This window comes from Trachypithecus francoisi, unplaced genomic scaffold (assembly GCF_009764315.1).
Source record: "Trachypithecus francoisi isolate TF-2019V2 unplaced genomic scaffold, Tfra_2.0 Lachesis_group15, whole genome shotgun sequence".
NCBI lineage: Eukaryota > Metazoa > Chordata > Mammalia > Primates > Cercopithecidae > Trachypithecus > Trachypithecus francoisi.
The window spans coordinates 469,869-488,727 of NW_022681460.1; the positions used below are offsets into that span (position 1 = coordinate 469,869).

Sequence of the window (18,859 nt, forward strand, 5' to 3'; positions counted from 1 at the left end):
AAGACGTTCAAGGGCGGCACCCGCCCGACGCCAGCGGGCAGCTACCTGACTGCGGGACCCGAGGTCTGGAGCACCCGCGCAGTTGCTGTGGCAACAGGCCGTGTCGTCCCACTCCGTCGGCGCCTGCGCGCCGCGCCCCTGCTCCCTGCGCCTGCGCGTCTCTCTCCCCGCCCCACCCACGACGCCTGCGCGCCTCACTCTCGCAACGGCCGCACAGACCCCGCCCCGGCGAACCTGGCCAAGTCCCGAGCGGAAGCGCCTGGAGCGGAAGCGGAAGTGAACGAGGCGGCTGTGGCGGTGGCTGAGGCAGCTGGGCCTAGGGCGCAGCGGGCGTGTTGCGGCTGGTGTTGGCGCATCTCTAGGTAGGGCCGGGCCCGAGGGCACCCTCGCGCCGTCCGGGCCGCTTCCGGCCTGCGTGACCGTCCTTTACCCGCGTCCGACCCTTGTGCGCGTCAGCCTCTCGGCCTCTGCCCGGTCCCGGATGCCGTCCTGGCCGTGCTTCTGCCCTAGTCACCGCGGCTGCGACATCATGGGATCCTCGCTTCCCCGCTGCCGGGCCTGTCGTCATCCCTGCCCCTGCGCAGGACCCTCCTGCCGGGCCCTGGTCCGCGTCGTCGCGCGTTCCCCGACCTCGCGACCCGCAGCTCCTCGCCTTGCCTGCCCCATCTTGAGGTCACCTGTGGCCTCGACTCCCTCCCTTAAGATGTGCATTTGGCTCCTGTGTCTCATTTTTGGGTCAGATCTGTTATCCTTCATAGTTGCACGACTTTTCTGGTCGTCCTTAGAAGAGAGAGGCATCCTCTGATCTCTTCACTTTTATCCCATATCCCTGAGTCAGGGCCCCAACTCCTTGGGGAACGACAGAAAGACAGGGTTCTCTGCCAGCAAGGAGTTTACAGACCCGTGGGACAACACTGAGCGTCAAGCAGATCCTACGATGCAGAAAGAAAAGGGTACCTTAGAGGGTGATTTGCCCAGAGGGTCCAGGAAATTTCCATAAAGGTGGGATTTGAGCAGAGTTTTGAGTAAGCAGGAGTTGGGAGGTGAACGAGAGTTGAGAGCCTATTCCTGGCAGTAAGAACATAAATGATTAAGACATGACGGTTTCAGACAGTCTGACATATTCTGGGAACTAGGAGTTGAGCATTTGTGAGACAAGAAATGTTGGTTAGGGATGGGGAATGGCAGGAAGGAAGCTAAAGAGCATATGGGGCAAGGAAGTGATGTGATCAGATCTTAGCGTGAAAGAGATTCAGTCTGGCAGATACAGGGGTGGGGATGAAGGTGACTGTAGACAGACAAAAGGCTTTTGTCGTCGTTCAGGGACTGGAAACCCCGAAGTGGTAGTGGAGAGAACCTGGAGGTAAAGAAGTGAGAAGGTGGACTTTCTCGTGGCCTGAGTCCTTGAGTGGAGAAGTATGGAGAGGGAAAAGCCCAGAATGGGGACCATATCTGGAGCAGCAGGGTCCTAACCTCCATCTCCTGAATATGTGAGAGCATCTTATCCGCAGCTGTACTCCCAAGTTCCTCCATGTCTAGTGTCATGCTTTTGTTTTTGACCTTTCTCTGACCTCCCCTTCACATAGGCTCTTTGACCTGCCCACCTTTGGACTTTACTGTTAGGAGCCACCCTCTGTCATCACTACAGCCTTCACAGTCTGTGTTCTGATACCTTCTTCATCCCATTTCTGCCATCTCCCAGCTCCGTCATTAGTGGATTTTCCCCCGACTTTGCCATTCCTTTTGTTTTGGAACTCTAATTGAGCCTTCTTACCAGTTGTATTCTTGAAAAGCACCAACACCATTGCTGGGTCAGGGTCCTCACCGCTCATCTTCACACGCACGCACACCCCCACACACACCCATTTTGTGACTACCTTGACCTTCCAGTTTTTTTGCTTAGTTTCTAACCACCTAATTTCCAGACATACTGAAATCTCTGACCACCTGTGGCCCACTGAGAAAACTACAGTAGGTGACATCTGGGGTAACATAGTTTTTAGCATTCTGAGATTCTACCCCATCCATGATCCTGAATCTGGATATCATTTATGGGGCAGATTTACTGTAAAGGTAATGAAGTTCAGGTTTCTGGGTCTGTCACTTGCGTGGGCCCTTACCTAGGGGACCTCAGAGATCTTGTGTTTGTAATTTGTATGCTTTTTTGAAAAGAGGGTTCCCAAATGGTGTGTTTCAAGTCTTTTACAACTTAGATCCCTGCAAAACTAGCTATTTGTCATATCCTTCCTTGAGATTTGCATTTTTGTCCTTCAGACCCCTTCCCTTCCCTTCCCTACCTCCTACTTCTTCCTCTTCTGGTGTGTGCTTTTTATTTAGGCATGGAGGAAAAAATGTGAATGAATGGAACTGATCAAGTTCCTGCCATAACCTGACTTTATTTAGCTCTAATGTCAGGAGGAAGATGTCAGAGCTTAGTAACTCAGCATGTTGGACAGGATCTTTGTAACTTCTTTGTTGCAAGCTTAAATGCCTGTATTGTTAGATTTATTTCACTGCTGAGTTGCCACCCCCTTTTAAGAAAAGATTGATGCTAAGAAGGATAGTCCACTTAATGGAAATCATAAAAGCAACTCTTAACTCCGTGGAAACTAGGGTTATACACTATGTGAATTCACACAGGAATTTATTGCGACTTTTGATTTATTACTTTGAAAATGCCACCAGTTAGTTTTGTAGAGCTTTATAATGAGTATAAATAATTTTAATTTGTGTTCTGTTGGAAAATCTTCAGATTTAAAACATGTTTAAAGTTTAAATTATTTATGCAAAGATAAGGTATTACTAAGGAATTTTTTAGTAGTAGTTTTAAATCTCCCTAATATGAGAAGTAAATAATTATCTTATTTTTACAAATGAGGAAATCAGTGATGTACAAAGAGGTTAAATGATTTGTCTTCAGCTGTACAGTAAATCAGGGCCTCCCTTAACCAAAAAAGCCAGCTTCTGAGTACTGTTTTCCTTATAAACAAATAATAAAGAGGAATCTATTTTAGTCAGCTCTTATTATAGAACATTTAATGTAAGATGGAGTAAATTATATCCTTCGGTGTTTCCATGTGTTAATACCTATCTGTGCACATCCATATGTATCTACACACTAGGTTCTATAAAAGTGGGCAGTGTTGATAGTGTTCCTATTAGGACTTTAGTCCAAAGAATTAATTTAATTTGGATTTGTGCGAATTATTAGTCATTTACAATAAAACCATGGCTAACTATGACAAAAGGATATTAATTTCTGAATAGCAGAGGAGTTTTCTGGCTAGATTAGGTTTTTGCCCATTAAGCACCAAAATATCCTGTTTAGGTTGCGAATCTTCCTGAAGTATATTATTTCCTGTGTTCTTAAATAGAATGTGCTGAATGTGATGTAAACTTTCCTCAATGATCTCAAGTGACCATTTCAAATATAATTTGTTATGTTGTGATGTGAACAGTAATGTTGTTAGGTTTATTGAGGCATATACAGCTATTTCCTGTGGGGGTTTTTGCATCTTTCCAGTTTTTAAAAGTTTTCTGTCCTATTTCATTGAGTCAGCTGTTAGCACTTCTAACTGCTGTCAGTTTTCCTGCCCAAAGTTTCTATATTTTTCTCTACTATGGGTTTAGGAGCTAATTGTTAGAACTGAGTAGAAAAGTCATCCGTAGATGATAATAAGAGCCTAAATAAGTGTCTTGTGAATAAGTTGTTTATGCTGCAAGAGCCTCTAAGGGGTTTTGTAGAGTGCAGTGTGGGTAGGAAAGGCCAAGGGCACCAGAGTTCTGGGTTGCTGGGAGAAGCCAGCGAGTCTCCTTAATTCCCCATCCTCCTCTCAGGGCCCAGCGATAGGCTGGTGACTGAGAATAATGTAGGAAGGAGAGATCTCGGGTAAGGACACATCCCACAGGGTGGCTCTGTGGTGAGGCCTTTGCCCCACTGGCAGCACACAGCAATGACCAGATCAACTAACCTACAGCATTGCCAAGTGAGGGTTGTGGCCTCGTGAACGGCAGCTGGGCTGTGGAGTCAGGTGGATTCAAATCCTGGCCTCCTTGTTAATTACTGCTTGTGCTTCAGGCAGGTGATTTCACCTGACACAAAGTTTGCTGCCTCCCCAAAGTGACTCCTGCCTTCTTCTTTGCTGCTGGAATGTGTCTTTGACTTAAGAGGCTGCACAAAACCGATAATGTGCTCTAATCTGGGCCAGTGGGACTAGAGGGGCTGCCATGGGACTTTTGGAGTAGACTGCACACACTTAACAGTTAGGTACATTTTGATATATGTGTTACAGCCCCCACCCAAAACTCTCTGCTTCTTAGAGGACTCCGAGTCTTTGCTTGCCTCCTTCCTCAGGGTTCATGGTCTTAGCTGGGAATCTTGTCTTATTCATTGCTGTATCCACAGCTCCTAACACAGGCCTTGGAGCACAGTAAATCCTGAATGAGTATTTATGAGTGAATGTGGGAATTTGGTTGAGTTTAGATCTCATATTCTTCGTGGGGGGATAGAAGAGAGTCTCTGCCCGTCTTTTTCTTCTGTGATAGGAAGTGGCCCTGCATCCCTCTAGCCTTGGGATTCTCCCAGAATAGGGAGGGAGAGTGGATGCTGAACAGCTGTAGCACGTGGTTCACGATGGACCATCTGACTCCTGTCTTGCCTGCCTCCATCCATCCCCAGAACATAGGCAGAGCAGTGTTTCTGAAATGCACTTGCTTGAGTCCTTAGTGACATATCATTTCCCTTCGGATGAAGTGTAGACATTTTAGCTTGGTTTGCCAGGCCTTTCACTCACCTGGCCCCAACTCCTCTAGCAGTATCTCATCTCTTCATCTTCCCCTAAAATAGGTTCTAGACATACTGAAGGTGGGTTGTTGTTTTTTTTTCCCATTTCTACACTTGATGAACAAATTTATAAATACAGTTGCAAGTTACGTTAAACTACTTAATAGAGCAGATGTTTTAAGCACCTAATAATTTGAAAAAAGATACCTTATAGACCTTAAAAATATTTCCTCCATGTTGCTCATGCCTTCCTCTGGCCACACCTGCCTGTCTTCAGGCCTTCCCTTTACCCTCTCCTCAGGGGATTGTCTTAGAGCCCTAAACGAGGTTGGCTTTCCCTGCTGAAAATTCCCCAACACTCTTACCTTTGCAGTCCTACACCTGTGTCCAGGAGACTGTTGACTGCTGGAGGGCAGGGACCTCATCTGTCTTGTTCATAGCTCAGTGACTACTCCAATGTCTGACATAAAGGTGCTTGCTGAATGAGTAAACCATGTTTATTTTCAAATAAAATTACCTGATATTGTTGAAGAGAGCTGAATAGTCATGAGTTACAAGTGGGTCTATTCTTGATACAATGCTTCTGGAGAAAAACTGCCCATGTGTGCCTGTGCGAGTCAGCAGCTTCCTGTCTGAGGTACTAAGGAAATGATGAGAGACCTCTAAGATTGATATGCGAGGATGCGTTTCACATTCTTAGTTATGGCATGCAATGTTGGAAATACTCCAGGTGTCCTCCAGCAGAGTTAGAGAGCTCCTGTCCATGTTGTACATCTGTTATACATGACACTGTGGGAGAATAGTAACATTATGAGTTGGGAATGTAGAACAAATTGGACACGAAAACAGATTATACAAGTATAATCTCAATTTTTAGAAGCAGTGAATAGTAGAAAAAGGCTGAAATATGTAAAATGTTTAAAATTTTTTTCTTGTGTTTTCTCTGAATTTTCTGCCAATGGTTCATTTTTTTAATCAGTTTTTTTTTTACAAACTAGTATATTTCCCAATATTAAAAAGTAATCTAGCTTATAAAAATTATAAATACAATAAAACCTTACTAAAATTTATGTCTTTGTTTTAAAATTTGTGATAATTTAAGAATTTTAACATGTTGGACAGATTTTACTAAACTTTAGACGATTGATACACATGTTTGATGAACAAATTTATAATTATAAATAAAATTGTACCACAATTTCACCGTTGCTAAGTGGCAGTTAGAATCTGGACTGTTGCATTTTATTCTGGAACTTTTCCTTTTATCAACAAAACTCTGCCCATCGTTCTCCCACTTCCCCTGTGACATCAGCTGGCACCAGTGGTCGTGGCCCGACTGTTCTGAGGTATCGTCCAGGGCACCCTGAGTCTACACATCTATTCCTAGAAATTTTAAAATACGTAATAGCTATAGGGTTTCTTTGAGGTGCCGATGTTGAAATTCTGACCTTAGTTCAAACAGTAGGAAGATTTTACTCAATTCTGTTGCAGGGAAGGAGAGAGATCTGGCTCCACTCTGAACACGGTAAGGACAGCTGGGGATTTACAACCAACGAACAGAGTGAGGGTGAGGGGTGGGCATTTCTGAGGGAAGACATCGGGGACAGGGAAATTCTTGCTGAAGGCAGGCCAGGGTGGCCAGATATCAAAGGTGGGTTCTCTCTAAACTGAGCAGGATTCTTGCTAAAAGCCCCAGATTGAGGCCTGGTAGAGAAGAGGGCTCAAGGCCCTATCAAAAGTGTGGTGAAGGTGAGAGTCAAGGTGAGAGTCTTTATCGGTGGTTGGAAATTCTTGCAAAGCTCAGCAGTTTAATGACTCCTATATGGAGATCCTCGGAAGCATCAAGACCAACTTAACTGGCACCCACCCTTATTTATTCACCTGGTTGTTTGTGCATTCATAAATTACAAACCTTCAGCAGATGCTATCCCGTGTGCTGGCGAGGGATAACTATTAATCTCCTGGGATTTTTGGTCCCTGTTCTGACACAACTGGTGTTCAAGAGGTCCCTATGAGTTTCACTTTTTAGGCGGGGGAGGAGAGGAGAGAAGTAACAACAGACCTCAGATATTCCACAACAAGCCATGGGGGAACATCACTGGGAGAGCCTGGACCCAGGCTCAGCCAGAAGTTACCATTGAAAGAAAAATTAAGGCCGGGCGCGGTGGCTCAAGCCTGTAATCCCAGCACTTTGGGAGGCCGAGACGGGCGGATCACGAGGTCAGGAGATCGAGACTATCCTGGCTAACACAGTGAAACCCCGTCTCTACTAAAAACGACAAAAAAACTAGCCGGGCGAGGTGGCGGGCGCCTGTAGTCCCAGCTACTCCGGAGGCTGAGGCAGGAGAATGGCGTGAACCCGGGAGGCGGAGCTTGCAGTGAGCTGAGATCTGGCCACTGCACTCCAGCCTGGGCAACAGAGCGAGACTCCGTCTCAAAAAAAAAAAAAAAGAAAGAAAGAAAAATTACTTTGTGCTTGGAAACAAAACAAGAAAAAAGAAGACTTCATGTTTTGTATTGTCATAATGGGCTGTTGTTTCAGACTAACGCAAGATTATTTAATTTTCTAACAGATTTACCTCTGTGTGGCTTTGCTGCTTACTCTATTAGAGTAGAGACATTGTGGGGTTATGTGCTAGTTTGTAGATTCGAGATGTGAATTATTTCGAGATTACGGTTTGATTGTCTCCAGCTCACCTTGCTTATTCCAGTGTGCCTTTGGTGATGGACTGTGTGAGCCTGAGCTCCTCTAGTGCTGTGATCCAGCTTCCCTGTCTCTTAAGGGCCCTTGAGCTCATTACCACTTGCCTGAGTTACACTTGTAGCTTTCGACACGTAGGCTTTGCCATGGCGTAGATGCTGGGAGTGTGTTGAGGTGGTTACAGCAGTCAGCTATTGGTTGTCCTGCAGAGGCTGCTGTCCATGTGGGGAGTTGCCCTTGGGCTATCCGTAAGCCCCTCATCCCTGTGTCCAGAGTGACGCCAGACGAGTCGTCCTCACTGTGTGTGCGTCCATCAACGTCAGGCAGTTTCGTTTATGCTGAGCACATTGCTCTTAACCTCAAGTGTCTGTAAGTTGAAAGATTATAGTAAAGGAGCTTCTGGACCTCTCTTTCCTCTTTCCACTTCCCCGTTTACTGGTAACCCAATACCCTGGAACTGGTCCGGCTGTCAGGAGAGTGAGCCAGCCCCAGGAACGAGGCAGCCTCCAGCTGTACCTTACGCCTGCTGCAGCTCCTTACTAGGATTTCCTGCTGATGCTTTGTTTCCCAAACCCTTTGTAAGCTGCTTGAGGGCAGTGATTCTACTTTGCACTGCTTCTTTGGCGATAATTGAAGTCTGTAACTTACTGATTCCTGATTTCTGTTTATATACTGTCCTTGGATTAATTCATTTATTCATTCAAATATTGGGCCTGTCCCATGCAGATGTTGTGCCAGGTGCTGGGATAAGACAGGATGGTGAGGCCCACCTTAAAGGGAGTGATCCCCAAAGGGTCCCAGGCCGTATTTAGGGCAGTTAGACTCCTCCCTAATGAGAAATAACTTATGTTTTCCTTCTAAACAATGATTATCTAGATAATGAAAATTTCTTATGTAATTTGCAGATAGAATGACTTTTATATACACATATTATTTTCCCCAGTCATCCTATAATAACCACCTTTAGAAAATGAAAAGCCTCCATATATGGTCTTAGCAATGAAAGGCTTAAAAAAGAAAAAAAATTTAAAGAGATATCCATGGAATTTTCCATACCTTTTTATACATTTAATTCCCTACGTCACTAATTGCATTGATTAATGGATGTTGTATTATAGCACTTTGAAGATACTGAAATACTGGAAGGCATCCTCTAATATCACAAGTTCCCAAAACCTTTGCTACCCCACTTTTTCTTGGTGAATACTGTAGAAGAGCATATTGTAGTGTCACACTCGAACTCATGATTTAAACTGTGAGAAATTGGTCCTGTGTGTCTTGAGCAGTCCAACCCGTAACTCTGGAAACTGCCTGGCCCAAGAGCCCCACTGGCTGCTGGCTTCTGACCACAGTGGGCGTGCAGTGAACCCTAGGACCTGGCTTGCAGTCAGGTTCAGTCCTCTGCTTTGACTGCATTCAAATGCTGTTCCTTTTTTTTCCCTTTTTGCTGTCCAGGGTCTCTCCTGGGCCCGCAGCAGCCAGCACAGAGCTTGGTGAGAGAAGTGGGGCCTTCCCTCACAGCATAGAAATCAAGTCACACTCGAGATTTGTGAGGCTTATCTTTAGCCAGCTCATCATCAGCAAACCATGCAAGCCCTCTTTAAATTAAAGCCAGGCATAAAGCAGTCGTCTAGAGCTGATGAAATCTAAGCCTTCTTTTAAAATCCATTTTGACCAACCTTCTTTGTATTCTTGTATTTCCTTTCCAACGCCTGTCCCCTGTCTACTCTGTTGGAATAACAAATGAAGAAGAATACCCTTTTTCAGAAATAAGAGTGTAACCTTCCAGGACATAGGGTCCATCCCGTAGAACCTCCTTACAGTTGACATAATCACATATGAAGCCCACTTTCCACTTCAGAAACTCAAATACCTTGGCTGTGTTTCCAAGATAAACTCTTTGCAAGTCACAATACTGTAGTGATTTGGTGTAGATGTATGAATGTATCCCATTATATTTAATAACTTTATGAGCAAGACCTTTCTAAATGTCAACTTAAAATGTGTGCTCTTTATGTTCACCCAATTTTTGCATATTTTCATTATGCAATTAATGAAAATCCCAGTAATGTGGCTATTAAACGGATACCTTCAAATTCTACTGTTAGGGGCTAGAGCCCATGAAGAATCAGTAAATTCTGGTTGGGCACAGTGGCTCATACCTTTTATCCCAGCACTTTGGGAGGCTGAGGTAGGAGGATCACTTGAGTTCGAGAGTTTGAGACCAGCCTGGACAACACAACATAGTGAGATCTTGTCTCTACTAAAAATTTTTTTTAAAAATCAGCCAGGTTTGGTGGCAGCTGAGACAAGAGGATGGCTTGAACTCGTAGGTTGAGGCTGCAGTAAACTGTGATCACACCACTGCACTCCAGATGAGGCAACAGAGTGAGACCCGGTCTCAAAATCAATAAATTCTTAAAAGATAGTCCGATGAGGATGCCTTTTCTCAACCTGACAATTTATAGTTTCTTCATTTGTAGAATAAAGCGGATAATACTTACATGTCAGGGTCACCCTAAAGATTAGAATGTCTGTGTAAAGTGCTCACCTCTGCCTGGCAGCTGGGAAATACCCTGAACACGAGAGATGCCCATGCGCTCAGTCACCCGGCGCCTGCTGCCTTCAGCCCGTCCAGGAGGGGCGTCGTTGCTTTTGTGTTGCTGTTTGCATATTAAGAATTTTTTGTTGTGTTTTATCAAAGCACATAAAGCCTGCCTGAATCTTAAAGAAAACTGTAGTGGAAAAAGCATAGATCATAAAGAATGTCAGCATGGAGTTTTTCTGACCATTGACACCCATCATTGCCTACTTGAAGGACGCCTTTTATAACATCATATACAATATTGTGCTCATACCTTTTCCAGATTCCAAAGTGTAACTGTAAACTACTTTGTATCTGTTTTTAAATTTCCAAATGCACAGTTTCTCTGCAAAGTCAGTCAGTCACTATCTGAGATACTACAACATTCGGCATAGTGAATTTTATGTAGCTTTCTTAACACCTTTGTTCAGGTGTATGTGACATATGTTTGCAGTATACAGTTTGGTAAGTTTTAACATACACATATACTTGTAAAACCATGACCACTAAGTGGTGAATGTATCTGTCACCCCCAAAAGTATCCCCTTGGTAATCCTTCCCTCCACCGTCTGTCCCCATCCCAGGCAACTGCTGACCTGCTTTCTGTCCCTGGGGGTTAGCCTAACTCTTCAGGAACTAGAATTCTATGTAAGTTGAGTCATAGTGTGTACTCTTTTTGTCTGACTTCTTTTACTCAGAAAAATGATCTTGAGAATCATCCATGTGGTGTTTCAATTTATGTTATAGATTTTTGACAGTAACTTCTGAGCCCCAGGTGAGAAATACTACTACTTTGAAAACTTAACGTCTTTTTGAATTTTATCAAGAAATACCTTGAATAATAATCTTAGTGAAAACATTCAAAGACTGCTACACTCTCTTGTCCTTGTGAAAGCCCAGCTCAAGTAATTAACTTAGACTTAGGTAAAGTTCCTCATATGTTTGAATTGAGAACTCTTCAGGCTCCTAACCAGCATATCATGTTACCTCAGAGACAAGAATGTTTTTGGAAACAGTGTGAATATTAACTACTGTGTTTGCTTTGAAAGGTGCCATACGTCTAATGATAATGCCATAATTACTGATTAATTTATTTTTCTTTCCAGATCCTTTCCTGGAGTTCAGTTATGGGTGTGAGAGGTTTGCAAGGATTTGTGGGAAGTACCTGTCCACATATATGTACAGTTGTGAATTTCAAAGAACTGGCAGAGCACCACCGAAGCAAGTATCCTGGATGTACCCCTACCATTGTGGTTGATGCCATGTGTTGTCTCAGATACTGGTATACTCCAGAGTCTTGGATCTGCGGTGGCCAGTGGCGAGAATACTTTTCTGCTTTGCGAGATTTTGTTAAAACTTTTACGGCAGTTGGGATCAAGTTGATATTCTTCTTTGATGGCATGGTGGAGCAGGATAAGAGAGATGAATGGGTGAAACGACGGCTCAAGAACAATAGGGAGATATCCAGGATTTTTCATTACATCAAGTCACACAAGGAGCAGCCAGGCAGAAATATGTTTTTCATCCCTTCAGGGTTAGCTGTGTTCACACGATTTGCTCTAAAGACACTGGGCCAGGAAACTTTGTGTTCCTTACAGGAAGCAGATTATGAGGTAGCTTCCTATGGCCTCCAGCATAACTGCCTTGGGATTCTGGGGGAAGACACTGATTACCTCATCTATGACACTTGTCCCTACTTTTCAATTAGTGAGCTCTGCCTAGAGAGCCTGGACACTGTCATGCTCTGCAGAGAGAAGCTCTGTGAGAGTCTGGGCCTGCGTGTAGCCGACCTTCCTCTTCTGGCCTGCCTCCTTGGCAATGACATAATCCCAGAGGGCATGTTTGAAAGCTTTAGGTACAAATGCTTATCATCCTACACCTCTGTAAAGGAGAACTTTGACAAAAAAGGTAACATCATATTAGCTGTGTCAGACCATATATCGAAAGTTCTTCACTTGTATCAAGGTGAGAAAAAATTAGAAGAATTATTACCTCTGGGACCAAACAAAGCTCTTTTTTATAAAGGAATGGCATCATATCTTTTACCAGGACAGAAATCTCCATGGGTTTTCCAAAAACCCAAAGGTGTACTAACTTTGGACAAGCAAGTAATATCCGTGAGTTCGGACCCTGAGTCCAGGGAAGAAGTTCCCATGTGTTCAGACCCTGAATCCAAGCAAGACGTTCCCATGTATTCAGACCCTGAACCCAGGCAAGAAGTGCCCATGTGTACAGGCCCTGAATCCAGGCAAGAAGTTCCCATGTGTTCAGACCCTGAATCCAGGCAAGAAGTTCCCATGTGTTCAGACCCTGAATCCAGGCAAGAAGTTCCCATGTGTTCAGACCCTGAACCCAGGCAAGAAGTTCCCATGTGTGCAGGCCCTCAATCCAGGCAAGAAGTTTTAATATGGACAGACCCTGAATCTAGGCAAGAAATTTTGTGTACAGGCCATGAATCCAAACAGGAAGTTCCCATATATACAGATCCTATATCCAAGCAAGAAGACTCCATGTGTACACACCCTGGAATCAATCAAAAATTACCTGTAACAACAGATTTTGAATTTAAGCTAGAAGCTCTCATGTGTACAAACCCTGAAATTAAACAAGAAGACCCCACGAATGTGGGGCCTGAAATAAAGCAGCAAGTAACCATGGTTTCAGACACTGAAATCTTAAAGGTATGTGGAACTGCCCAGCCAATATGCCATGACTGAAAATATATCCACTGACGGATTTGTTAGTGAAGATCCATTACTGCTTCGGTGTTTGGCCACTGTGAGAGGATGCACAACAGGAGTCTATAAGGCTTGTTAGGAAGTGTGACATTATATGTGTGAAAACTCATAACCAGTGTTGGATAGTATCACATGAATATTACAGAAAAGTGCTGTAAGAATACGAGAGAGAAAGAGAACTTTGTGGGTTAAAGTACAGGGAGAAGGCTGGGTGCGGTGGTTCACACCTGTAATCCCAGCACTTTGGGAGGCCAAAGCAGGTGGATCACCTGAGGTCAGGAGTTCAAGACCAGCCTGACCCACATGGTGAAACCCCATCTCTACTACAAATACAAAAATCAGCTGGGCATGGTGGCACACATGTGATCCCAGCTACTCGGGAGGCTGAGACAGGAGACTTGCTTGAACCTGGGAGGCGGAGGTTGCAGTGAGCTGAGATCATGCCATTTGCATTCCAGCCTGGGCAATGAGAGCAAAACTCTGTCACAAAAATAAAGTACAGGGAAAAATTCCCCAAAGAGGTAGAACTGGAGCCAGACCTTAATGGGGCAGCCAAAATATGCATTGAATAAGCAAATACTTGGGAGTTGTGGAAGTACTAAAGGTGTAGGTTTCGAATCTGCATCACTCGGGGGCACAGGGAGAAAGGCTAGGCTGGAGCGTGGGGTTTGGAGGAAAAAATGGGAAAAGGTAGGCAAAGCCAAACTGGGAAGGTTATTAAATGCCACATGAAGAATTTGGCCTTAATTCTGAAAGTATTATAGCACCTTTGAAGATTTTTGAAGGGGGACCAATATGTATGAGGTTCTGTGGTAGGTGCATTAGGTAACTTTTCTCATTAGATCTTCTCAGCAGCCCTGTGAGATAGACTTATCTTTGTTTTACAGAAGAGGTCTGTGTCCACATGAATGTCTCAGAGGTACCTCAGCAAGTTCTAAACCAAACTTAACTATCTTAACCACACACCTTTCCTTGTTCCCGGTGCTGTGAACGCCACCATCTTTCATCTAGTTACAACTACATAGATGTGTAAGGAAGCTCCTGCCCCAAGTCTGATGCAGAACTCAGGCCTGGACAGCAGCTGAGTAGCTGTGTGGTGAGACCTGGAGGGCAGCGATGTGAACCTGCCAGCCAACCAGCATTCGATTTTTGTAAGCAGGTATATTGATGTGATCAAATTTTTGGTTTTAGAAACATTACAGTGCAGTGAGTGGAGTTAAAGTGGCCATTGCAGAAACTCAGGTAAAACACAAAAGAGCTAGAATTAGGAAAATGGCAGTGGAAAGAGGAAGAAACAAATTCAAGAAATGTTTCGGAAGTGAAACTAATAAATAAGTCTTGCTGTGGAGGTGAAGTTCCTCCTGGAGCACCAGGGATGGTAGATGCTGTTAATCTAAGGAAGGAAGAGGAAAGGTTTGACAGGGAGAAGAAGATTAAGTGGGTTATATTTTAGTTGAGTAGATGGTACCTCTAACACATGTTCTGGTCGTGCAATATGAGCCTAAAGTTCTATTACTGGCAAGAGACAGGCATCTGGGAGTTATCCTATTTTATGTGTAAAGTAAAAGATGATGTGGGATGGAGACTAAGGGACACTCCATTGAGAGATCAGGAGTGAGCAGAGGAGGAAGGAGAATAAGGCGGGGATAATCCCCACAAAAGTCCAAGGGGGCAGGTTTCGCGAATGAGAAAAGAAACGAGTATCACAGGCTGCAGAGGTAAAGAAGTGGAATAGGACTAGACATAGGCACTTGGGTCAGTCATGAGGAGGTCCTGGTGGCCTCAGAGAGTTGCTGCAGCACAGGGTTGGGAGTGGAGGCAAAGCCAGCAGGGGGTTTGGCAGTGGAAGAGCCTTTGTTGGGGAAGGCAGGGTCAGGGAGAGTCCTCACAGGAAGGGAGTGCCTGGGCAAAGTAGTGGGTCGAGTTGTTCACATGGATTTAACTTAATTGTATCTTTGAAAACAGTTTCGAAGTTTCTTACATTGCCCTTACACTTTCTCTATAAAAATTTTTTGCAGTGTCATCTTCCAACCCTAATAGGCAACTAAAATTCCAACATGTATTTTAACTATACACAGTCACCCTGGAAAAATGCTCAGGTAGAAAGGCTGTGGGCACAACAGTTACATTGGGTACACATAACCACAGCCATATCTGTGTCTTCTCTATTTCAGCATTTTGGAAGATCAATTGAGAGTTTGTTTGTTTCTTTGAGACAGGGTCTCACTGTCACCCAGGTTGCAGTGCAGTGGCAGGTTATCCTCCGCCTCCCAGGTTCAAGCAATTCTCCCAGCTCAGCCTCCTGAGTAGCTGGGACTACAGGCACACTCCACTAGGCCCAGCTAATTTTTGTATCTTTTAGTAGAGATGGGTTTCGCCATGTTGCCCAGGCTGGCCTTGAACTCCTGACCTCAAGTGATCTACCTGCCTCGACCTCCCAAAGTGCTGGGATTATAGGCATGAGCCACCACGCCTGGCCGGCTAGTCTTATAATCCTATAGGACATGCATTGGCAGTGAGCTGCAAGCCACACCTCAGGACAAGTGTTTTTCTTATATTGGCTCATTTAATCCACACAGTAGTCCTGGGAGCCGGGCACTTTTTTTATTAAACCCATTTTCTTAAGGAAGAAGGTAAGGAACAGAGATTAAGACTGAAGCCTGAGAAGAATGAATCAACATAACTAGGACTGTTTAAGTACATATAAATGAGACACTCAGGATTCAGAGTTTCTGGTATGCAGGTTGTCCTAGCATCACATTTTAATGCCTTTAGTAGTAGACTGGATTTAGATTTTGAATAGTAATCTAGATGAACTTATTCTCACAGTAATAAGAACGGTCTTCACTGGAAGGTGAAACCTATGTATTTAGGCTATGCTAGACCTTCTGATTTTAACTACTTATTTAATGAGGAAGTGGAATTCATTTAAATCTTGTATCTCATCACCTACCATGAGCCAGCACTGTCTTGACATGACAGAGGAGAAGCACCTGTGCCTGGCACGTGGTTTTTCACTCAGGAAGCAATTTCTGAACAAATGAGGGAATGAATACAGTACGGCTTCTAATGCTAAGCAGCTTACAGCTTGATAAGAGAGGCAGACCAGACAGCTGTGTTACAGGGAAAATAGGATACGAGCTGCATAAGCAAGCTGGAGGCTGGTCCTGTCTAAGGGAGGAGCAGAGGGTGACATCGGCGAACCTTGAAGGGAAAGAGGATTGTAAAGTGGGAGGCTGGGAAAGATTGGAAGAGAAAGATTCTGGGTAGGGTAAGTTCTTATGGGGCACAAGTGAAGGTAGAAGAAGATTGAGTACTCTTGAGGAACAATGAAGATGTTCGGTTGAGACTGGATTATGGCCATTTCTATGAGGGTGAAATGCTGTGCAAGGCTAGAAAAAGGAGATTGAGGCTTTATAGTGGGACCTCGAATGTTATGCGAAGGATTTGTGGTAGCCTTTCAAATGTTTTGAATAGGGTAGCAAAGTTTTCAAAGACAGTGTGGCAGTGGTGTGAAGGATGGGTTGGAAAGGAGAGAAACTGGGCTAGGGGATTAAGACCCTTTCATAGCAATACTGGTGAGAAGTAGTGAGCACCCGGTTACTGGGAGGGTATCCAGGAGACAGAACAGTGAAATACGGTGGAAGATAAGACGTAGACGTTTGGAGAGAGGCGGAGGAGGGGGAATAGAAAGTTTGAAATTGGTAGTCCCAAGGAAAGAGAACATGGCAACTTGATATCATGAATTTCAGTGTCAATTACATTTCTGAGGGCCTTAAAAAACTGCCATATGATGAAAGGCATTGACTTTTTCTATTTGAAGGTTACTGTCTTGTTTTTAAGGAGAAATGCAGTTGTATTTAAATTTCAAACAGATTGCTAGAACACATCACGTCCAAGCAGAAAGCTACCTGGTGTACAACATCATGAGCAGTGGAGAGATTGAATGCAGCAACACCCTGGAAGATGAGCTTGACCAGGCCTTACCCAGCCAGGCCTTCATTTACCGTCCCATCCGACAGCGGGTCTACTCACTCTTACTGGAGGACTGTCAAGGTGAGAATTGGTTGGCCCCTCTTAGGAAAGGTTCTGTTTGGAGTTGAATTCTGAGAAACTGGCCACATGAAATAGAGTGCATTCTTTCAGGACGTGGAGACAAATAGGTTTTATTTCCCTGTCAAATCTGTAATTGAAAATACCACTGACATGTGTAAAAAATTAAGTAGAAGTGCCATTTGACATCTATATCTAATTAGCAGGCAGTTGATCGGTATGTGTTAAAAGAATGCATGATTTCTATAAAATGTCATATTTTTATGCCTTAAAAGGATTTATGCTTTTTTAAAAATGTGAAAACTCTTTCCTGCTGTAGGGGAGAGTAGGATATACTTATTATTAGAAGAAAACAGTGTCTACTTAGTCTTCCCTCAAAATGTGATTTTTATAAAATAATTTTACAGAATCTAGTATGTCATGTTTTTAAATACAAACAATTTTCCTTTGGTGTTTTTGTAATTAAATTTGTGTTTTTTCTCGTCTATATTTCCATTATGTGCTTAGCAACAAGAGTAGAGAGTGGACCATCAATGACCCAAACAGTGAAAATGAGAAATTTTAACCCCAAGGAGAAAGTTAGTGAAGGTCCCATAACTCACCATTGGAATAGTTTTGGGGAGAATCAGGAGTGTGAAAGAACACTTCATCTTAGAAACCAGAGATGCTGCATGCATTTAGTGACCTTCTGTTTCAGTAAGGCCTTGTTTTTTTAGACAGAGACCTTTGACAGGTACTTTACGGTCTAATTTGAGAGTGCGTTGGTAAGAAACATGGTCTACACACTATTACCAGGATGAGAGAGAGAAGGAGTAGAATACCGGTGAAAGTAGTCCATTTGCCTAAACGTCATTATTTCCAAATGTGTCAATATTAACTTTACTCTGTTGTTCCAGAAAGTGAACACTTACATGATCTAAAAGTGCTGATAGAATCATCAGGTGGAAAAGTCATCATTATTATTTTTGGATGATGGGGCTCAGGGGTAGTGGGGTTATTTAATCCAGTTTTCGTTAGATTCCTGTAGCGCCACCCAGCGTGCACTGCTTTCTCCCATACATACTGTGAGAGTTTACCCCTGTGGCCTAAGAAAGCAGGCAGAAGAAAGATGTTTAAGCTGATTTAAAAACGGAAATAAAGAACCTGTGTAATAAACTCTGGAGCCAAATGTTACTTAAATCATTTTTTTAAATTATTATATTTTAAGTTCTAGGGTACATGTGCACAACGTGCAGGTTTGTTACATATGTGTACATGTGCCATGTTGGTGTGCTGCACCCATCAACTCATCAGCACCCTTCCAACTCGTCATTTACATCAGGTATAACTCCCAGTGCCATCCCTCCCTCCTCCCGCCTCCCCACAATAGGCCCCAGTATGTGATGTTCCCCTTCCCGTGTCCAAGTGATCTCAATGTTCAGTTCCCACCTATGAGTGAGAACATGCGGTGTTTGGTTTTCTATTCTTGCGATAGTTTGCTGAGAATGATGGTTTCCAGCTACATCCATGTCCCTACAAAGGACATGAACTCATCTTTTTTTATGGCTGCATAGTATTCCATGGTGTATATGTGCCACATTTTCTTAATCCAGTCTGTCACTGATAGACAGTTGGGTTGATTCCAAGTCTTTGCTATTGAGAATAGTGCCGCAATAAACATACGTGTGCATGTGTCTTTATAGCAGCATGATTTATAATCCTTTGGGTATATACCCAATAATGGGATGGCTGAGTCATACGGTATTTCTAGTTCTAGATCCTTGAGGAATCGCCATACTGTTTTCCACAATGGTTGAACTAGTTTACAATCCCACCAACAGTGTAAAAGTGTTCCTATTTCTCCACATCCTCTCCAGCACCTGTTGTTTTCTGACTTTTTAATGATGGCCATTCTAACTGGTGTGAGATGGTATCTCATTGTGGTTTTGATTTGCATTTCTCTGATGGCCAGTGATGATGAGCATTTTTTTATGTGTCTGTTGGCTGTATGAATGTCTTCT

General features: G+C 43.7%; 1 protein-coding gene across 10 annotated transcripts in view; it reads left to right on the plus strand.

Annotated features, from left to right (window-relative positions):
- The first annotated feature begins 213 nt into the window (after positions 1 to 213).
- The window catches only part of FAM120B (family with sequence similarity 120B), an 83,464-nt gene continuing 64,818 nt past the window's right edge, over positions 214 to 18,859 (plus strand). For 9 of the 10 annotated variants that reach the window (XR_004442672.1, XM_033234157.1, XM_033234156.1 and 6 more), the window contains exons 1-3: positions 214 to 362; positions 11,175 to 12,749; positions 16,682 to 16,862. Coding sequence is in view for 9 of the 10 variants with exons in the window: in XM_033234157.1 (XP_033090048.1) it covers positions 11,196 to 12,749; positions 16,682 to 16,862 (1,735 nt within the window). In the remaining variant the exon portion in view is untranslated. The remainder of the gene's footprint in view (positions 363 to 11,174; positions 12,750 to 16,681; positions 16,863 to 18,859) is intronic. The other variant, XM_033234158.1, reaches the window with a different exon arrangement.